The sequence below is a fragment of the Manduca sexta genome, chromosome 14 (genome assembly GCF_014839805.1).
Source record: "Manduca sexta isolate Smith_Timp_Sample1 chromosome 14, JHU_Msex_v1.0, whole genome shotgun sequence".
NCBI lineage: Eukaryota > Metazoa > Arthropoda > Insecta > Lepidoptera > Sphingidae > Manduca > Manduca sexta.
In genome coordinates this window covers 12,419,478-12,440,505 of record NC_051128.1, presented here as the reverse complement: position 1 = coordinate 12,440,505, position 21,028 = coordinate 12,419,478, and the positions used below count along the sequence as shown (strand labels likewise).

The window sequence follows — 21,028 nt, the reverse complement described above, 5'->3', positions numbered from 1 at the left end:
AACATTGTTTAGCTACTAGCGTCCTTATCGAGCGATTTACACATCCAAACGACTTAACCCGTCACTGTTTCCCGCCTGGAAATGCACGTGGGACCACATCGTATCAATAAAACGATTGGTAGATCACGCATTTAACCTGCCGCACTCCGCTCAGGCCCCGCTTACTGGGTCAAATTGCCTATATCCATAATCGAAAATGATCCGGCTATACTGCTAAGTGAAGCGGCGATAGCCTAGTTGGGTGTGGAACGGACTGCCAAGACGAATGTCCGCAGGTTCAAATCCCAAGAGCACCTCTGACTTTTATAAAAAATCATGTGTATATTCATCATTCATGTATTTGTGAATTTATCGTTCGCTTTAACGGTGAAGGCAAAACATCGTGAGGAAACCTGCACATCTGAGAAGTTCTCTATAGGAATTTTGAAGGTGTGTGAAGTCTACCAATCCGCACTAGGCCAGCGTGGTGGACTAAGGCCTAATTCCTCTAAGTAGTAGAGGAGGCCCGTGCTCAGCAGTGGGCAAGTATATAATACAGGGCTGATATTATTATATTATTATTTAACTGCTAAGCAGTAATAATTCTTGCAGTTTTAATATCGGAAAGCGGCTTTGATTTTTGGTTGTCGTTGTCGCCATTTTCGGAATCGCACCTTTATTATTTGTAACGCTTACAACAAGGAAGTGTATCTAAAATTAGTTTTACTATGACAAACAACAAAAAAACTTATTTACTCAAATCATACGGAATTACGCAGTTTTAGTAATATACTGCGCCGTGTTTATTCTATAGCATACCTACTAAAAAAACTATACGCCGCCACTCATATTTTTATTTCCGAAGAGTTACAGATACGCATTTAATGTACTCATTTTTCACCAAGCTTATTCTATCCCATGACGTCATAGGAAAAAGCCATTTTATTTAAATGGCTGCTGTAACAGCGTGGTCCAAATGTAAAGCCTTAGCGGACTTCGCCCAACCTCGACACTCCAATTATTAAAATCACAACTAAAATATTTTTGTAAAATTATTATAGAAATATTGTATACCTACCTTGTTAAGTCATACGAATAAAGTCTAAAATAGACGGAGCAATTTTTTAGCGATAAGTTTCTTGAAGGAAGTCTCCTCAGTCAATAAGAATGCCTTGCCATTCTGTTCAGACGAGGCAACTTTGTTATGTCCCTTCAAGATTGCACGTGCGAGACGAGAATTGCTCCGTTTATTTGTTACTCATTGATTACGAGAGTCGACTGACCCTCGTAATCAATGAGTAACAAATAAAGGGGTCGAGTGATGGGTCACTCGAATGTGAATCGTGTTAATTCTAAATTCGGATGGCTATTTATGTGCTCATGACTCTTAAACGGGTAATAGTTCAAGAAAACTTACATAAGTCATGACTTAAACGAGTTTAACAAGAAAACATGCATGCAGTCTTCACCTATAACTACAATGGCACTTAGCTAGTTAATATTATAACTTTATTATTGTTATATGTTTTGGTGTAATTTGTGTTGGTGATAAATAAAAAAAAAAAAAAAAAAAAAAAAAAAAAAACTTGCATAAGCCGATTTCCAAAAGCAATTGTATATCACTTAAATAAAACTATTTTTTTACACGCTGGATGCGGAGAGCGGAGGACTGAGCAAAGTGGCGCGCTCTATGTTCAGCAGTGGGCAGTTGTAGGGAGATGAGATGAGAAAACTATTTTACGGATTTTCGTGGCCCGTGACTACGAAAACTGCATTCTTCGATACGTCGAAAGAACATTACAATATAAGAATCCGCGTTAAAATCCTTAAAATATTTTTGTTTTAATGTCTAACATTCGCGTAAACATAAGAAATCAAATGTATTACACGGCTAGCTAACTACTGCTAATTTTGAAGCTTGCAGAGTTTGTGATAAGTCGATATGTGTATATTGTAATATTTCCGTTAGTGTAAACACATCTGAATGCTCTTGCGCAATATATCAAAGCAATTAAAACTAAACTATTTTTCGGATTTTATCATGGTTTTAATTATTTTAGTTTTTTACCGACTTTTCGACGATTTTGCAGCCTTCATGGTCACGGGGACTGAGGTGTTGTTCATCCGCAAAGTCAGAGTTACAATATCTACCTACATTTTACAAATGTACAACTTTTTAAATTTTTTAGCTGTTGGTGATCCGATTTACGCAGAATGAGCTCACAGCTAATAAGTTAATGCCTAACATTCGTATAAACATAAAAAATCATTATATCGATGCAATATACTAAGCATTGAGGTGTCCTATACAATGAGAAGCAGGGCCACTTGTCTCAGTTTTCAGTTATTAAAAAGAGTGCTAATGTTTTAACAGTCAAGTACACTACTACTAAAGGAGACTAATTTGAATAATATGCTAATGTATATATAATAGTCCTTACTTTAATTGCTAGTTGACAACTAGATATACCAGTTCCGTAAAAACCCGTTATTAACTGAACCAGCTTTATAATCTTCTTATATTATTAAATTAGACTTTGCTCGCGACTTCGCCCGATAAAGTTATTCGATATAAAAGCCCCGCTGTATATTTTCTTGAGGTAAACAGTTTAGCTCTTTTCCAGGGTCTTAAAATATCTCCATGCCAAATTTCATCGAAATCCGTTGGGTAGTTTTTGAGTATATCACGTTCAATTTGAAGTTGGGAAGTCTGATCTCTGTAAATTTTCCTGCTCATTTATTGCTTTATTCAGTGCGTCTCGTCCTATAGGCAACAAAAGTGAAAAAACTGAATTTATACTTCTTAAGATTAATCACTAAACATAAATGTAGAACAGTACTTGAGCACACTCGTACATTTCTTTGATTTTAATATTCCAACTGTTTGCAATTCAAATAGAGTTAAGTAGAGATCCTCCAAAAATACATTACCTTTTATCAACTAGCCTGGAATCAAACGTCTCGGGTATCCAACCTAGTGCTCACACTCAAGCAAATGTTAGGAAATCGAATCTTGGACTAAACTGTCCCCAGCCCACAACGCAGCGACTAGATTTACGAGGCCACTATAACAATATTATGTGACGATATTTGTATAAATCGATTTATTATCCTCGTATACGCGCATAGTATGTGCGTCTGGTCTGCCCTAAAATTTAAATCTTAACAACATAATGATAAGATAAAAATTTAAATGGCACTGCTAAACCATTTTCTAGATAATCTGAATTATGTAAATACAGTACCCACGACTTGTCCGTCTTGAGACTCCCGCCCTCACACCCACCACTACAACTCCTGTAAGCCAGGATCAGCAGTGGCACGTATTATGACACCGAGCAGTGAAACACGGTGAATCTCAGGGAAAACTAATTTGTCAGTATATCGAAATTAATCAAATAGAAAGATAGGGAGGAGTTGGAAATATAAATTGTCCACTTCCCTCCATAGCAATGCGGGTGACAAAATCATGATCTAAGGCGTTTTAACCTCAAGGATAGGGACGATTACCACTAGATAAGCTAGTTATAAAGCACCACGGATAAAATTAAAAGAAAGGGTCATATCACATGAGCTGTTAGATTTGACTATGTCCGTCTGCAATGTTACTAGAATTTTAGCCCCATATTTTTTTGCCTCTGAAGCCAAACGATCTAACGGCTCTGATGGTAAACCATCGCCCATAGAGGTCGCCAATGCTAGGGACGCAAGCCAACTGCCTACACTAAAAACTTATGTAATATGAGTAGGCTTAATACGGTTAGCATTTATTCAGATGTGAAAAGACGCTAATCCTCGCTTCACCCAGATAAATCAAAATTATCATAAGCTCGTTACACAGCGCCCTCGATTATTACTAAAACTGTGTTTCCGCGATAAAATATCGTAAATCCGTCTGGAGACTTCAAGGTATTTATGAAACAAATTCGCTTCTTAATCTTACAAGATAAGGCTGAATTTGTTATGCAAGTGGAGCAGTGGACTTGACTGATGATGAAGTAGAACAAGTCGCTTACCTATGTACCCTTCTTTCCATAAACTGTAAATACTTTATTCATAGTTACAAAGTACAAACTCCTGAGCACTACATTGTACTCGACTGAAAAATTCTATGTTACTTTTTTTTTATTCAGGCAAGACAAAGTGACGTCACTGCACCTAATTGTAAGTGGAGTGAGGTTCAATAGAATGTCGACTGACGAGAGCTGATTACCCCTCGACAGTCGACACAATTATGCTGGCCAGTTGGAACTGGATATACATAGGCTGATCCCGGAACGCGACACACGTATGTAGGCCACTATAGCGGGTTTTAACATCTTGTATACGGTCGTTGCTATCCGGGTGGATATAAAGTATATCCTACTAGCAGTTAGTGTTAATCTCAGTATGCTTAATATTTTCACTGGCTATATTATCTTTCAAATCAATAGAAAAATGAAAGAGCAACTAAATTGATGTAACTCACTCGGAATAACACGAGAAGAACGCAATACCGTTGAATTGACTCAAATATATGAAATATTCTCAAACCCATATAAGTGATTCTAACAAACAACGTTTCAAAATAGATAACCGGTTCCAAAAAAACTGTTGTATCTAACACAAACAAGGAACAGTGGGTCATAAGAGTACCGTCGAAGGTCGATTTTATGGTCGTCTTGACCCTGAAATGCCTTTTAGTAGGCCCAAACTTTGCGTAAACACAATACGGCAGGATATGAACTAGTGCCGTTTTATTGGTGAATAAAAATGGTCGTAAGTTACGTTGACGCGTGACTGATATGTTGTTTAGGTTTCCGTAATAGCTTTGGTTTATCGTTTGAGGTAAAGGGAGTGGTGAAAGAGTACGGATTAATCTGAGGTGTATGTTCAGGGTAGGAAGTAAATGTAAAGATTTTTTCCTTTGTTAGAATAAAACTTTAGTTAGAACCTGATGAGTATATCTTAAAAATAAATGTACGTAACGAAATAGTTATACGTGATATAAACTATTTCGTTACGCACATTTATTTTTTTGACTCACTTTTTTCTTGTTTAACTATATATGATAGAAAGAATAAGTAATTTTCTGACTCGTGTTTTTTTTTTGTTCGACTTAATATGATTTTCTATGTATTATGTTATTTGATGGAACGAATGAATAAAAGAAAGATAGGTGAGAGACAAAATTTCGTATAAACTCTTTCGATACGGAAACTTTTTTGAAATACATGTACATGAGCCATCGAAATATTACAGAAAAGCATAGTAACGGCACAGATTGTTAGAAAATGGAATATGATATGGTTCGTCAGTGAAATTTAAACTTTGTTATAACAAAATTATGTCATCATTTCATTGACACACAGTAACGTTTTGTATAATAGCGAATTCCTTTAAATATTTCTTGGTCTTAGTGTCAATCCTTGATCCACCAGGCTCATAGTAATGAAGCATTATAAAAGTAATTTTCCCGCAAAACACATGCTTTCATATGCTACAATGATATATTTATACAGCATGTTAGCGGAACATGGTCTGAACATGTGTATGAAACAAATGTACAATCAGACACTAAACGATTCACCTTTAGTAACGTTCATATTGTACACTAGGTATTAACAATTTCCTCAAGCGATTTTAGCTGGAAACTATTTCGCCTACGGGTTACCAGAGCCCTTCTTTGTGAGTGGATTATTATTAGTATAAAGTTAGATTGACTTATTATACCAATATTTTCTAATTTATACAGGGTTATTTTGTACATACTTGTTATTCTTGAAAATTACACTTTACAATAAGTTACTCGAACCGTAAATGTAAAAAAAGTGAGTTTCGAACAAAATTAATTCAAATAAAAATTTATTTCAATTTTACACGCCCTAATACCACTATTACTACTCTAAGATAATTCGTCGCAGCGGCAACATCATACTTTCAGTCGGAAATAATCCCACGCACACGCCATATTCGCACTAAACTAGAAAATGATAAAAATAAATCAGAAAAGTAAAATTGGGTGTTTTTGGTGAAAAAATTCGTTATTAGTGCATGATGTTTAGAATAACAGCAGAGGTAAAGACGAGCATACTGCTTCATTTATTAACGCTATGTCTAAATGACCTATACCAAGTACTGTTGTGTTTTTTTTGCTTCGAAGGTCCCTACGTACTGCGTTTTCTATTATTCAGCCAAGTATACAAATACGTTTCCTTATTTTTTTTGCATCATAATCGATGTAGTCGGTTTTCTGAGTCTGAAGGTCGATGTAGGCTTTTTTATACGGGTGAGTCAAAGAGACCCGCTGCATCTGGTGCACTGATGGTAAGTGGAATGTGGTCCAATAGTATGTCGACTGATGAGACTTGATTACACCTCGACAGTCGACACTTATGCCGGCCTGTTTGAACCGTATACACAGGCCGATCTCGGAATGCGACAAACTTATCTAAGCCACTATACATATAAACTATACAGTCAGTATTTATTGGGCTTTTTGAGATTAAGATTATAAGTCTCAAACTGATGGATACACCATACAATATCGCGTAGTTCGAAGTTCCATGTTGCTACAGTTTTTGGGGTGGCGAATAGCGAGTGGCCTCTTCCAAATGAAGATCTTTCTACGTCTTTTTCCTTTTCTACTTCTTTCAGTATATACTCTTAATTATAATTATACATACAAACATACATAACATCACGCATTTTATCCCCGAAGGGGTATGCAGAGGCGCAACTAGAGCCCCCCACTTTTCGCCAAGTATGTTCCGTCCCATGATGTGATAGGGGGCGAGCCTATCGCCATATCGGGCACAAATTCCAGACTCCGGGCTGATACTGAGCAGAAAAACCCAAATATCACTTTGCCCGACCTGGGATTCGAACCCAGGACCTCAGAGCGCTATTGTACCGGACATGCAATACAACTACGCCACCGAGGCAGTCAAATAATTATAATTATAGTTTGTATAAAAACATCACTAGATGACACCACACAAACACCACATGAATTTGGGAGTTTTCTAATTATGGAAGTGGCATGGAGACTTCGAATCACCAACCACAGCGTGGAACCAGCTGCAAGGTGGACTTGATAAGTCGTAGGAAATCGGTGGCAGGCCGCTTCCAACATGTCGCAAATCTTCAGGAGATAGCAAGGGAGTTGCTGTGGTCGAAGACACTGTCCGAACACGTTCGTGGTGCGTGTGACGTAACTCTTAACCTCCAACTGCATAATAGACTCCACACAGTTGTAATAACAAACTTTCTGCATCATTAACGCGCTAAACAAAGTTATACACGGAGATCTTTCGTCTCTCTCTCTCCGTTCTATATCGTAGTTCCATCTCTTTTTAAACAAGTCCTAAGCGCATAACATTGTATGCTGATTACACGCGCCATCTCAAGGTCTGTCAAAATGCATAGGAGTGTATAAATAAGTATTAGTTTGTATGTTGTTTGCCGGAGGACGTAGGAGGAAAATGAGTGGGGAAGACCATTGTGGCTGTTGCAATATGAATCATTGCATATTGTTCTTTAGTTTTAAGTTTTTTTACCCGCTAACTAGGGGTTACTGACCTGGTTTCTGTTTAAATGACATTGAAAACAAAATTAAAATATTTTTTTTATATGCAAAATGGTAAACATTATTTAGATTTAGTACAAATTTTACTCTACCACAAGTTTGGAGAGCAGTTTAGTCAGTATTCAATATAATCCTGACCGTAAAATGATAAGAGATGTGTGGTTGTTAACTTGAATGGGCTTTTGGTTATAAAAGTTATTACACAGGTTATCGTTTATTTCGATTTCGTTTGTATTTTGTTAGGTCAAGTTACCAAACAAAATCTGATTAATGATTTTTCCTAGCCAAATTTCTGCTACGCTAGATCAGGCAGTTACGCAGGAGATAATATAGTGCACAAGTGCGAGCGCAATACACAGTTGCACTCTCTGTTCCTTCACTCTTATAGTCTTGTAATCCGACATGACCGGAGACAGATCAGGCGCAGAACCAACGGCTTTACATGCATTCCGAGGCACGGGGGTATCACACCGCCAACAACCTGACTCCGAGCTGCGACTGAGTAATTTTTTAAATGGAAAAATCCAGTCACATTTCTTTAGCCCGACCCGGGATACGAACCCAGGACCTCAGCATGGTAGTCGTACACGTACCGCGTATGCATTACAACTACGCCATCGAGATAGTCACTGAATCAATTAAAATAAAACACAATCAAGAACGAAGATGAAATTTTGTCCTATGGCTAGCTGAAATGTTTATTATAAACAGTCTTACTTATTAACTCGTTTTAGCGTTAAGAGGTTATTAAGAATTGCATAGCTATCAAAAAATTCACCGGTTTCCTAGTTTACACCTTATTAAGAGGCAAGATGGCGGGTTTTGACTTACAGATGATCGAGTAAATTTGTGTTTTACTAAGCATAGCTTTGAGAGTTTGAGATTTTTTGAGTAAGATTGATAAGTTATAAAAGATATTTATGCTCTATTTAATTTTACGCTTCAATAAGACACCAGAAGGCGATTAGTATTAAATACGTAATGCATCGTGTTCTAGTACGTAGTACTATAGTTTATATTTATAGCAGCAACACGTGTAGAGCTTGGCGCCAAGGTACGGACGATAGCTGGCTATGAATGCAATAACGTAGAATTCCATAGAATTTATTGTAAAATGTAAATAACCGTTTACTGAATTTCACAAATATCTAATTTCGTTAATAAAAAAACGACTTTAATACATTCGTATTACAATTCAATTGGATTTCAAAGCTCGTCTTGATTTACATTTATTAGCAAACATAATATTAGAATTTCTATCTGGACTAAGAAAGTAACAGTGGAAAACAATGACTCAAGTAATTCTACACAAGCTCTATTTAGCTGGTGCGATGATATCAAATTGTAAAAACCTAGTTTAACAATAAGTTCCCACAGTGTAAAGCCATTGTCGATTGTTGTGACCCCCGTTAGGCCATCTGGCAATGGTGAAGGATCCATATAACGCGATTCCTGCCGGCTTCCCTTCATGTTCATGTTTTTTAGAATATAATTATCATCATAAAGATTTGCAAAGCGTATTTATGCATATTAGTACCTAAATGTTGTGTCGCGTTCCGTTTTGGAAAATTTCACCACTCACACTGCAAACTGGTATATATCTTGTAGGATAGGCCGACATAATTCGTCACGGATCTGGTGCCTCAGCTGGTCGAGAAGAAAATTCTTTTTTTTATACGTACCCGATAATAAGACCTCACTGCACCTAATGGTAAGTGGAGTGGGGTCCAATAGAATGTCTACTGACGAGAGATGATTACCCCTTATTAGTCGACACAATTATGCCGGCCTGTTGGACCCGTATATCCACATGCTGATCCCGGACCGCGACACATACATGGGCCATGGCGGATTTTAACACCTTGTGTACGGTGGTCGCTATCCGGCCGGATATAAAATATATCCTATCAGCAAAGGTCGAGCAATAATTTGTGTGTTGGATGTATTATAGAGCGGTAAAGCATCAGCGCATTACTCATTAGTTACACCTCAGCTAATCCCTTTTAGAATATAAGGCATGAGTGTATTCGAGTGTATATTGTAATACAAGTAACGCGTGTCTCACGCTGTTTGTCCGTCACGGTGTCTTATCGCTGTTGTTGTTAGGACACGTGTCTGTTATTGTTGTATTGTTTTACATAATATTATGGCGTTGAATGTAAGGAGAGAAGGCTGAATGCAATTGTAATTAATGTATCAGAATTGAAGACAAATATCTTATGTCTATTGTATTTGCAATAAGGTTACTTCCTATATTTGATTTTGTTTATTATTTTATATGTATTTCACAAAATAATTTCCCATATATTCTGGTTCATATAAAATAATAGTATTTACTAGAAAATACGGGGAATTATTCTGTGATTATTAGCATCAAAATTGTTAAATAAAGTAGTTATTTATATTTGAAATGTTTTGAGCTAATGTAGGGGCGTGGAAGATTTATCCTGCTATCTCTTTCTCACGCACATACCATTATATTACTGGCTGGATTTAAAAAATCTGATTTTCATTAGATTTTTAATGACTTTCGAGTTCAAGGCTGATAAATACACTATAATAGATACTTCGCCCGCACGCCACTTTATCTTAATGCCGTGCGATGCGCATGCGCATAATTACTAAACACACAAGTGATTATTCGCAAGTGCATACTCGTGCACAGAGCGCTATGAAGCGTGTAAATGTTAGGCACGTATTCTAGCGAGTAATAATTATATTAGCCAAGTCCATTTTGTAACATGCTTGAAAAATTGTATTCGACGTAAACATAATTACGTCATAAATTTGTTTTGTTATTACGCTTATCATTTATTTTTATTATGCGCGTGCCTTCGTCTCCTTGGATTCTTCTCTAGGTTGACTGGGGGAAAATGCCCAAGGCATTGGGTCCGATTATGGACGCCGCCAAGATTAGTTTTAGGGGTGCATCTGCACCTACGCACTACACTACATAATATAGAAGAATTTTTTTCCAAATTCCAATTGCGCGGGTTTTTAAAAAAATCTCAGTCGTCGATAGTTCCCACTATAGCAGATTTGTTCAGCGACTTATCTTTTTTGTGTTTTATTTCTAGCCAGGGGGGGTGCACGTGCCCCTACTTGCATCCCCCCTCCCGCTGCCTATGAGTTCTATTGTACACTATTTGTACAAAGCGTAGTAAATAAATAAATATGAAAATTGCCGTCGTAATTTTAGGACATACTTAATAAAACGAACAATTAACCTCTTCAAATTCCAGTTTATTGGCCGTTCATTACGTTGTCGAATATTCAGGGCACAATCAGTACGTCAGGATCCGTTAGAAACCCCCTCATCACTGCCTTGAAAGCTAACCCATAACTAACATAGTAACCGCGAAACAGTTAAAGACTAGCTTCGCTTTAGCTTCTATGGCGAGATTACTAATCCAAAGTGCACTACGACTAAAGACTGCGTTTCTCAAAATCTGGATACTCTATTTATGCTAAACTACTCTCCACTCAAGCGGCGATAGCCTAGTTGGGTGTGGAACGGACTGCCAAGACGAATGTTCGCAGGTTCAAATCCCAAGGGCACACACCTCTGACTTTTCTAATCATGTGTGTATTCTTTATGAATTTATCGTTCGCTTTAACACCAGCAGCACCAGAAACCAGCGCATCTGAGAAGTTCTCTATAGGAATTTCGAAGGTGTGTGAAGTCTACCAATTAGCACTAGGCCAGCGTTGTGGACTAAGGTCTAAACCCTCTCAGTAGTAGAGGAGGCCCGTGCCCAGCAGTGGGCAAGTATATAATACAGGGCTGATATTATTATTCATCATATTACTCTCCACTGATTATGCATGATTGTTATTTCAAAGTATCTGAAGTTTATTCAATCACCTATTTAATTAAAATGATATACCCGACAAATAGAAATTTTGGTAGGAGCAGGTGGAAGGAAGAGTAAGGTCCTGCTAGATTTTGTTCTTCTATATTAGAAGGGATTTATTTTGGTATCAGGGCCTTCTGAAATCTCATTCATCATAGACGCAACAGCAAACTACAATTTCACTTTGGTTTCCTGACACGAAGGTACTTCCCGGTCAAACCGATTCATACGGTACATAATCATGGCTCTTTTATATCGCACCAGAAAAGTTATAGCTACAAGTGGAGTGTAATTATGTTCACGGATTGCCAGTCGCGGCTGTTGCCAAGTGCTAGTAACTGCGCTCATTGTTTTTGTCGTTGAACGAGCGTTCAGCATGCGCAGGAGTTTATAAGCAATTTACAATTTATTACTACGTCTACGTACTCTAGTAACTTTATAAGTTAATTATTATTGCGTGTAGTTAAAAAAAAATGTTTTCATAAGTTTTTGGATAACATACATTTGTGAAAAAAAAGGGTTGTCACCTATCCAATTCTACTTACCATCTCGAAGAGTAGTCACTTTGCCCTCCCAAAAAATAATGAAACAACCACTTAACCAATAACATTAGGAGTGTGCCACAGGCTGATCAACCTGTTCATTTCATTCAAATATTTTTCTTTTGTTTATATACAATCTTTCAAATGTTTAGAAATCCATCGGGGTAATAGCATAATGGGTTCTAATAGGAATTTTCCCGCCCAGTCAATGTTATTGTAAATCAGTTTGGCGTGAAGTTGGCCCGGAGCCAGCGTGTGGAAACTCATTGCCAATTAACCGTCAATTAACGGTGACGCATGGCTTTTACAATCTATACGCTTAGGCCCTGTTTATACGGTTATTTTTTGTGTAAACCGGATGGAAATTTAATCAGTAAAATACTGATAGCAAGAAACACAGCCTCGAGAAAAAACATTTCTAAGGCAAATCGCGTCAATTCGAATAAAATCTTGGCAATTTCATCGAATACTTATGTAAAAACTAAATTTTTCTTTTAGTATTCATTTACACTCGCATCTAGCACTCAATTTCCACTGCTAACGTGAAAATGTGGTAAAGTCAGAGTGCAAATTGTAATCGTATTATAAAAAACATACTTGAAAATAGCACCGGATCATCGTGTGAACATAACTTTAGAATGTTTTATTTCGCGAGATCGTGGCATTAGAAATATCGTCCAGAGATTGGAATAATTTTCTTAATTGGTTCCAAAATAGACGTGTGATTTATTTGATGTACGTACGTATATTTAATAATAATATCAGCCCTGTATTATATACTTGCCCACTGCTGAGCACGGGCCTCCTCTACTACTGAGAGGGATTAGGCCTTAGTCCACCACGCTGGCCTAGCGCGGATTAGTAGACTTCACACATCTTCGAAATTCCTATAGAGAACTTCTCAGATGTGCAGGTTTCCTCACGATGTTTTCCTTCACCGTTAAAGTGAACGATAATTTCACAAAGAATACACACATGATTTTTAAAAAAGTCAGAGGTGTGTGCCCTTGGGATTTGAACCTGCGGACATTCGTCTCGGCAGTCCTTTCCACAACCAACTAGGCTATCGCCGCCGATATACGTACTTACTTTAAAATAATTGTCAAAACCGTGATTTCGTTTCTCCTGTCCTCTTTATTAACTCATATGAATTACATATACTTAATACCAAAATTCAGTTTTATGCCTAAATTGTACATACATTGTGGACTAAAGTTCTGGGTTGTTTCCGAGTAAAGGGAATAACAATGAATTTAAAATAACACAAGTGATCTACGTAGGATTTAAATTACACCTATTACATGAGCAAGCATGCGGAAATAAATGATTTCAGATACCTCTAGATCAGAGGTTCCTAAACTTTTTTTCTCATAGACCCCTGCCACGATTTTGCTGGTTCGGGTGGATGTTTTTTTTTTTACATTTCGCAGAGAAAGTGCATAAGAACTACCATTCGGCCATCGCGGGGACTATGTTAGAGTCTCCGCGCCTCTTACGACCCCTATCAATATTATCTGCCTACATTGATAAGTGAACTCAAGCCAACATTTTAGTACTTTACTATCAATCCAGATAAATTTTCGTGGACCACGCTTGCGAATTGTGGATCCCCTATTTTAGGTCACGCTAACGTGGACCTTCGTCAAGTCTCTCGTGAACTCCTGGAGGATACCACTTTGGGAATTAGTGCAGTGTATAAAGCTATAATGAATTTATCAACTTTTGTTCCAGATCTTACCATACGTGGACGGGTTCAACCACGTGTCCAAGATCGCGGCGCTGACGGACGTGGAGATCAGCCTGGTGCGCGCGTGCGTGCAAAACCTCGTGTATTACGGGGTTGTCACTTTGGTGCCCATCTTCCAATACTGTGCTGTGAGTATACAAGGCCCTGATTTTTATGTCACGTTATTTTGACACTTCAGATCAAGCACGTAACGTCTCTTATCGTTTATGACATTTGAAGTTGGTGTACAGCATACCATTTTTTGTTTTTATTGTACAGCAATATCCTCACTGCAATTGATGGTAAGTGAAGATATGCCCAAAATCGTGTCGACCGGCAAGGCATGACTTAGGCGCCGGCGTAGCAGGACTGTGCCAAACATTCTACGATGAGGTATCTAGCGCAGACGTTTTAAATGTGCTAAAAATACCAAGCACTAGTTGTAAACACGTCTAGCTGCGCTGAAAGGGTCCACATACAAACTGCACCAACTTATTAGCACTCTAAGATCATCAAACCGTCGACGCGCTCCAAACACGATGCGTTTGAAGACTGCACACTTTATAAAAGTATGCGTGTGCGCATCAAACCCGGGTGTGCGTCTTCAGTCCGTTCTAAAATGTATTGTGCATAAGCCCTAACAACTGCTATGATTACGTGTGTCATCAGTTCATTCAGTCATGAGATGCTGTAAGATTTATTATTATGATTGTAATTCGCAGGTGTACAGCGCGACGCCTAAATTACGGCAGCTGACGCGATGCGCGGGTCTTCAGCGGCAATGCGTAGAATTCTGCGCGAGATCCCGTGAGTAAACAAATATACTGCCGTGCTAAGCTCAAAAGCGGTATCTCAAAAAAAAACAAAATCTTGATTTTTATGTCATCAGATAGCTTAAAGAAATACCCAACCAATGAACTTACCTAAATAACGGTATCTTGTTTAGAACTTGTTAAAAAAACCTTAAAAAAGTTTCTTTATCTCAGTTTTAAACACAAAACTATAAAACTATTTTTACAAAACTTCAATTATCTCAAAATAAGGTTTCCCTGACATACCGCTTTTGCGCTTAGTACGGCAGTATAGATGCATGTATATTGAACATAAGGTAATCTACAGTACTGACTTACAGACGTTCTTAATATATGAACGCCAATCTCAATTTTACTATCCGAAGATTAAGATTGAGCTTGTTTATTAGGAACTAGCTTCCGCCCGCAGCTTCACCCGCGTGGATTTCGGACTTCAAAAATGGAGGAGGTGATCAATTTGTCGGGATGTTTTTTTAATGTATGGTGGTATGCAGGTGGTCCGATTGTCCGGTCAGGGTCTGATGATGGGATCCTGGTGAAATCGAAGGAAGCATATAGCATGATTCAGTATTCACGCGTGATGGCTTATTATTAGCGTATTTCATGTATAACTTTGGTGTTTCTATACCGATTTCTGATACTTTTTTATGGAATATTTAATAATGTTAACTCTTTTAATTAGGGATGACTGAGAGTGTTAGAAACGTAAGAGTAGACAAATATAATGAGAAAGCTTCGAACTGCTAAGCTATCGGGAGTTACACGTGTTATTGTCCATAAAAGATAGACATATGCTGTCGTGGGATATTTTTTACATAATTTTAAGGAGAACATTTTCGTCATACATGATTTCTGTGTAGCTTTAACCATAAAGGTTGCACACGCGACGGAAGCTTAAAAAATGGAGTAACTTCTCCCGTTTTCCCAACATTTCCCTTCACTGCTCTGCTCCTATTAATTGTAGCGTGATGAAAAGTATACTATAACCAGCACAGGAGTATGACAAATAATTGTACCAAGTTTCGTTAAAATCCGTCGAGTAGTTTTTGTTTCTATAACGGTTATACAGACAGACAGACAAACAGACAGACAAAAATTTTACTAATTGCATTTTTGGCATCAGTATCGATCCCTAATCACCCCCTAATAGTTATTTTGGAAATATATTTCATGTACAGAATTGACCTCTCTACAGATTTATTATAAGTATAGATGACCGTAAGCTCAAATTCCACTTTACTTAATGTCCTAACTCTCTCCCACCAGCTCGTCAGCTGCCCAAAGTGAGTGACCTGTTCCGGATGTATGCTGGCATGTCGTACGGCAGCACGATCCGCGACCTGTGCAGGCGCATGAAGCCGCAGGAGCTCGCCATCAACGAGCGGAAGCTGGTGCTCTTCGGAGTGCTCGAAGGACTCATACGGAGGGTGTATAAGGTGAGCGTGGTGGTTGTTACATACATAGGTATATGTAGATCACGCCTTTTGCCGAAGTGGTAGGCAGAGGTGCAATCAGTGACCCCACTTTTCGGTAACTGTGTTCTCATGTGATGGGTCGAGTCTGTCGCTATATCGGGCACAAATTCTAGACATCGGGCTATTACTGAGCAAAAAATTTCAATACCACTTTGCCCGATCCGGGATTCGTACCCGACACCTTAGTGGTGGTCGTACTGCGCACGCAATACAACTACGCTACCGGTGCAGTAGAGTTCGTTATTGAATAGTCGGAACGACCACTAAGATGAGGAACATTGTGATCACAAAAAAAAACATCGAAATGTAATCCAAGTCTGAAGGTAAAGATCCAATTCCACACTCTTTATCAGTCTGTTTTAACTGTATTAAAAAATAATTGTATTCATCGACTTTAAATTTCAACATACTCCATTTGTTTATTATTAAAACTGTAAAAAAATAATCTTTATCGTGTAACAAATATCTAAATTTCCAGTATCCAATAACGTTAAACAACGAAGACTCGGCGTCAGTACACAGCGAGGACAGCGACCACAGCGCCCCCATGGTGCGCACCTACAACGGCCTCGCGTGCCTCGACGAACTCTGCTGCCAAGGAGGACTCTCCGCCTCACAACTAGAGGAACAGCTCGAGCGAGATAGCAACGTCATCTTCATCGTCAAGTGAGTGGCAGATCGAATGATCTGTAAAGCAGGTTTTAGTATAGCAAAAAATATCACCCCAAATGATTAAGTGTTAGCAGTCATGGCAAGCTGATTTTGTAGCTTGCAGGATTTTTTTATGATTAAATGTTGGCAGTTTAGCAAGTTGACTTCTGATTTTGTAGCTTGCAGGAATTTTTTATGATTAAATGTTAGCAGTTTAGCAAGTTGACTTCTGATTTTGTAACTTGCAGGGATTTTTGTGATTTAATGTTAGCAGTTTAGCAAGTTGACTTCTGATTTTGTAGCTTGCAGGATATTTTTATGATTAAATGTTAGCAGTTTAGCAAGCTGACTTCTGATTTTGTAGCTTGCAGGATATTTTTATGATTAAATGTTAGCAGTTTAGCAAGCTGACTTCTGATTTTGTAGCTTGCAGGATATTTTTATGATTAAATGTTAGCAGTTTAGCAAGCTGACTTCTGATTTTGTAGCTTGCAGGATATTTTTATGATTAAACTAGCTTCCGCCCGCAGCTTCGCCCGCGTGGGTTTCGGGTTTCAAAAATGGAGAAGGTGCTCAATTTGTCGGGATGTTTTTTTAATTTATGGTGGTATGCAGGTGGTCCGATTGTCCGGTCAGGGTCTGATGATGGGATCCTGGTGTAATCGAAGGAACTTTTAACCATTAAGGTTGCACACGAAATGACGGAAGCTTAAAAAATGGAGTAACTTCTCCCGTTTTCCCAACATTTTCCATCACTGCTATGCTCCTATTAATTGTAGCGTAATGAACAGTATACTATAACCAGCTCAGGAGTATGAAAAATAATTGTACCAAGTTAAGTTAAAATCCGTCGAGTAGTTTTTGTTTCTTTAACGGTTATACAGACAGACAGACAAAAATTTTACTAATTGCATTTTTAGCATCAGTATCGATCCCTAATCACCCCCAGTTATTTTGGAAATATATTTCATGTACAGAATTGACCTCTCTACAGATTTATTATAAGTATAGATATGCAAAAGTAGCTCAAAAATTGTCCATAACGAAAACATGCATTTTAAAGTAAAACAAAAGAAATAATATCGTGAAGCCAACCAAATAACTAATGATATATTAAATTTTGTGACTGTTCAATTTAGTCGGGTCCGCGATATCACTTTTGTTGAGTTTCAGAACGCGACATTACATTATTATATTCTGTGCTCCAACGCACACTGCTTTGATGTTAGGAACACACCTACATTGCTTAGACAACAGTGAACTTTATACAATAGCAATAAAGCTCAAATTGACTCTACGTATTAGTTAGAAAACGTTTGTATGGGAAATAGAAAAATGCTGTTTTGAGGATTTTCCCGGCAATTATTCGAATTTTTCTCGCCTTTTAAATCTTCCCTAGACCTCCACGAATAATTCAAGACCAAGATAAGATAAATCCGTTCAGCCGTTCTCGAGTTTTAGCGAGACTAACGAACAGCAATTCATTTTTATATATATAGATGTTAGCAGTTTAGCAAGCTGACTTTTGATTTTGTAGCTTGCAGGAATTGCTGCAATTTTTTTATTGCCACATCTAGAAGTTCTTGCTCAATATTGCTGAGAGAAATTGCTTGTCGAAACTCTAGAATATTCCAGGAGAATTGTGTTTCGAGTTGTATATTTTTGTATATTTGTCAGTAGATCTCGTACATGGCTGTCAAATGTAAATGTAACGAGCCATTTGTTATAATAGTGGATCTATGTGCTAATTTTATATTTTATATTGAAAGTTCATTAGGACGTGAAATCTTTTCGGATGCTGATGCTTATGATGTGTCTCGCATAATATACATAGATAATTATATAAACTAGGTAAAGTTCGGGTAGAATTTTTTTAGAAATAAGTCATTGCACCGACTGCCTCGGTGGCGTATGACTGCTTTCAGTCATGAAGCTGAGAGAATTTGATCCTCAGGTCGGGCAATATTAGGTTTTTTTACTCAGTATCAGCCCGGAGTCTACAATTTGTGCTCGATATGGCGATAGGCTCGATCCCTATCACATGGGATGGAATACGCACGGAGAGTGAGTGTAACAGTTACGCCTCTGCCTATCCTTTCGGGTAGTTGCCTAATTAAAAATTTAAAGACATTTTAATGTTTGACGCATCGAAATTACCTTAGGTGTTCCATGCAGTCTCTACACCGTAAGACTTGTTGGCCAAGCCATTTTAAGCCCTCCCGCATAGGTTTGAGAAACCATTTTAACGTAAACAAAGTCCAAACATATGCTCAACATGTTTAGTAAATAGTTTTTCTATTTTTATATGTCTATATTGATGACTGCATCAGTGGCGTAGTTGTATTACGGCATGACTATAGTGCCGAGTTCTCGGGTTTGATTCCCGGGTCGAGCAGTGATATAGGGTTTTTCTGCTCAGTATCAGCCCGGAGTCTGGAATTTGTGCCCGATATGGCGATAGGCGCGCCCCTATCACATTATAGGACGAAATACGCACGCCGAGAAGTGGGGGCTCCAGTTGCGCCTCTAAGATAAAAAGCATGAGTGTGCGTGTATATTAATGTATTTAGGTGCTGTACAATTTCAAAATCTTATAATTTTTTTAAATAATTATTCAAACTAATCAAATTAAATATTTTTAGGAATACAATGACGAATATTGATAAATTTCCTCTTTTTTTACCTACCTCTCTTATTAGATGTTGGGAAAAGAAGAGATATGTTTATAAGAAAGGATGTTAGTGATAGTATAAAATGAGCTATCTTTACAATACATCGGTGGATGTTGCCAAACTTTATGAAAGGATTTTGGTCACATAGGGACTTTTCTATAATTTATTATAGGGATGTAAGGTAAAAATATTTGTGTTAAAATGTTGCTATTTTTATGAGCCAAAGACAACATTATGAGTATTCTGCATGTTTTTAAGAATTTTAATTCCACATAACTAATTAGTTATAGCCATCTATTTTTTAAATATTTGACTAATTATATTATAGATTGTGGAGCTGTGCTCGAAATAGTCTTTATTAATCCATACTAAATAAAATAAAAAAATATTCATTCATTTATTTTATAAATCGCATAATTAATATAGTTTTATTAAATTATTTTATAGCCGTGCTATCATTTCCAAAAAATATATTAAGAATTGTTAGTGATGGCATTTATTCAAATATAATTATTTTCTATGTTTAAACACTTTAAAAAATCATTTAAGCACATAGTTTTAAGCATCATATGCACGGTGCAACATTTGCACAACATCGCTCAAAGTTAGATGCAAACATCACATGATGTAAGAATTCATTGCCTATTGAGTACACAGCTTTATTTCAATTCTGTTGTATAAATATTTTATGTGTACAAACAGCTCAAATATTATTTAATCAACTCAAAAAGTGCTCCCACCGAATATTCATGTTTGTATATTGTGTAAATCGAAAAGGAGGGGTACCTGTAATAAAATAATTGATATAGTCTGAATAGAAAAATAAAAATCTTCGCCATGTTGTGGTAGAGTATGAAACTATTTTTTTGTACTGACAACATTCACTTAAACGCAGGTTTTTTATTTTCCAAGAAAGTACAGAATATTTTTATCTTATTTTAATTGAAATCTTTATAAAGAACTTTTAGTTTAACTTTGCTAGTTGTTTATAATGTGACATCTAATAGGACGTTTTAATATTTTTTACAATGCGGCTCAGACATAACTTTTTAATATAACATTTAAGTTTTTGCTCTTTAATATTATTTATAATCTACTACCTTTTCGATTAGTATATAAACAATCTTAACTAAAACAAAATGAGGTGTGTACGTGAATGTTAAACATTGAAATAAAACTATTTTTCAGATTTTATCATGGTTTTTTATATTATTATTTTCTTCCGATGTTTCGAAGATTGCAGCCTTCATAGTCACGGGGTGACCGACGTAATCCGTTGTTTAAAAAAAGTTTATTCCGAAAAATAGTTTTCTTTCAATATATTGATTGGTTGATTCTTATTTACGCATAATTGTTAGGACAGTTTATTGCAATCTGTTAATACAACCCGAAATGGCAACAATTAACGTTCTAAATTGTATATTTTATTATTTAATTAGGCATAACTACAACGTAGAAATAAAGTAAAAAATATGTATGACAACCTGACCAGAAAATAACTATTTTAATATATCACTATTTTTTAGTTTTACAGTGTTACTGATAAATGAAATTAATTATATTTTTAACATGGCAAGGTTTTTTCATCTTCCTGGTAGGGCTGTACCTCCGAATAACAACGAATGTTGCCATATCAGGGTCTCTCTTATAAATGCAAGTTATCAATATTTAGATTAGTTTTTTTTGCTTTATATTACGAACATCTAGTTTTAATCTAGTCGTGAATATCGAAAACTCATACGAATATTGT

The 21,028-nt window shown here is 37.0% G+C and overlaps 1 protein-coding gene across 1 annotated transcript in view; it reads left to right on the top strand.

Moving 5' to 3' along the window:
- Window positions 1-17,308, top strand: part of LOC115445251 (GATOR complex protein NPRL2) — a 55,465-nt gene extending 38,157 nt beyond the window's left edge. The window contains exons 5-8 of the mRNA XM_037438701.1: window positions 13,674-13,817; window positions 14,391-14,475; window positions 15,747-15,916; window positions 16,434-17,308. Of these exons, the coding sequence (XP_037294598.1) occupies window positions 13,674-13,817; window positions 14,391-14,475; window positions 15,747-15,916; window positions 16,434-16,625 (591 nt within the window). The 3' untranslated portion in view covers window positions 16,626-17,308. The remainder of the gene's footprint in view (window positions 1-13,673; window positions 13,818-14,390; window positions 14,476-15,746; window positions 15,917-16,433) is intronic.
- The last annotated feature ends 3,720 nt before the right edge of the window (window positions 17,309-21,028 follow it).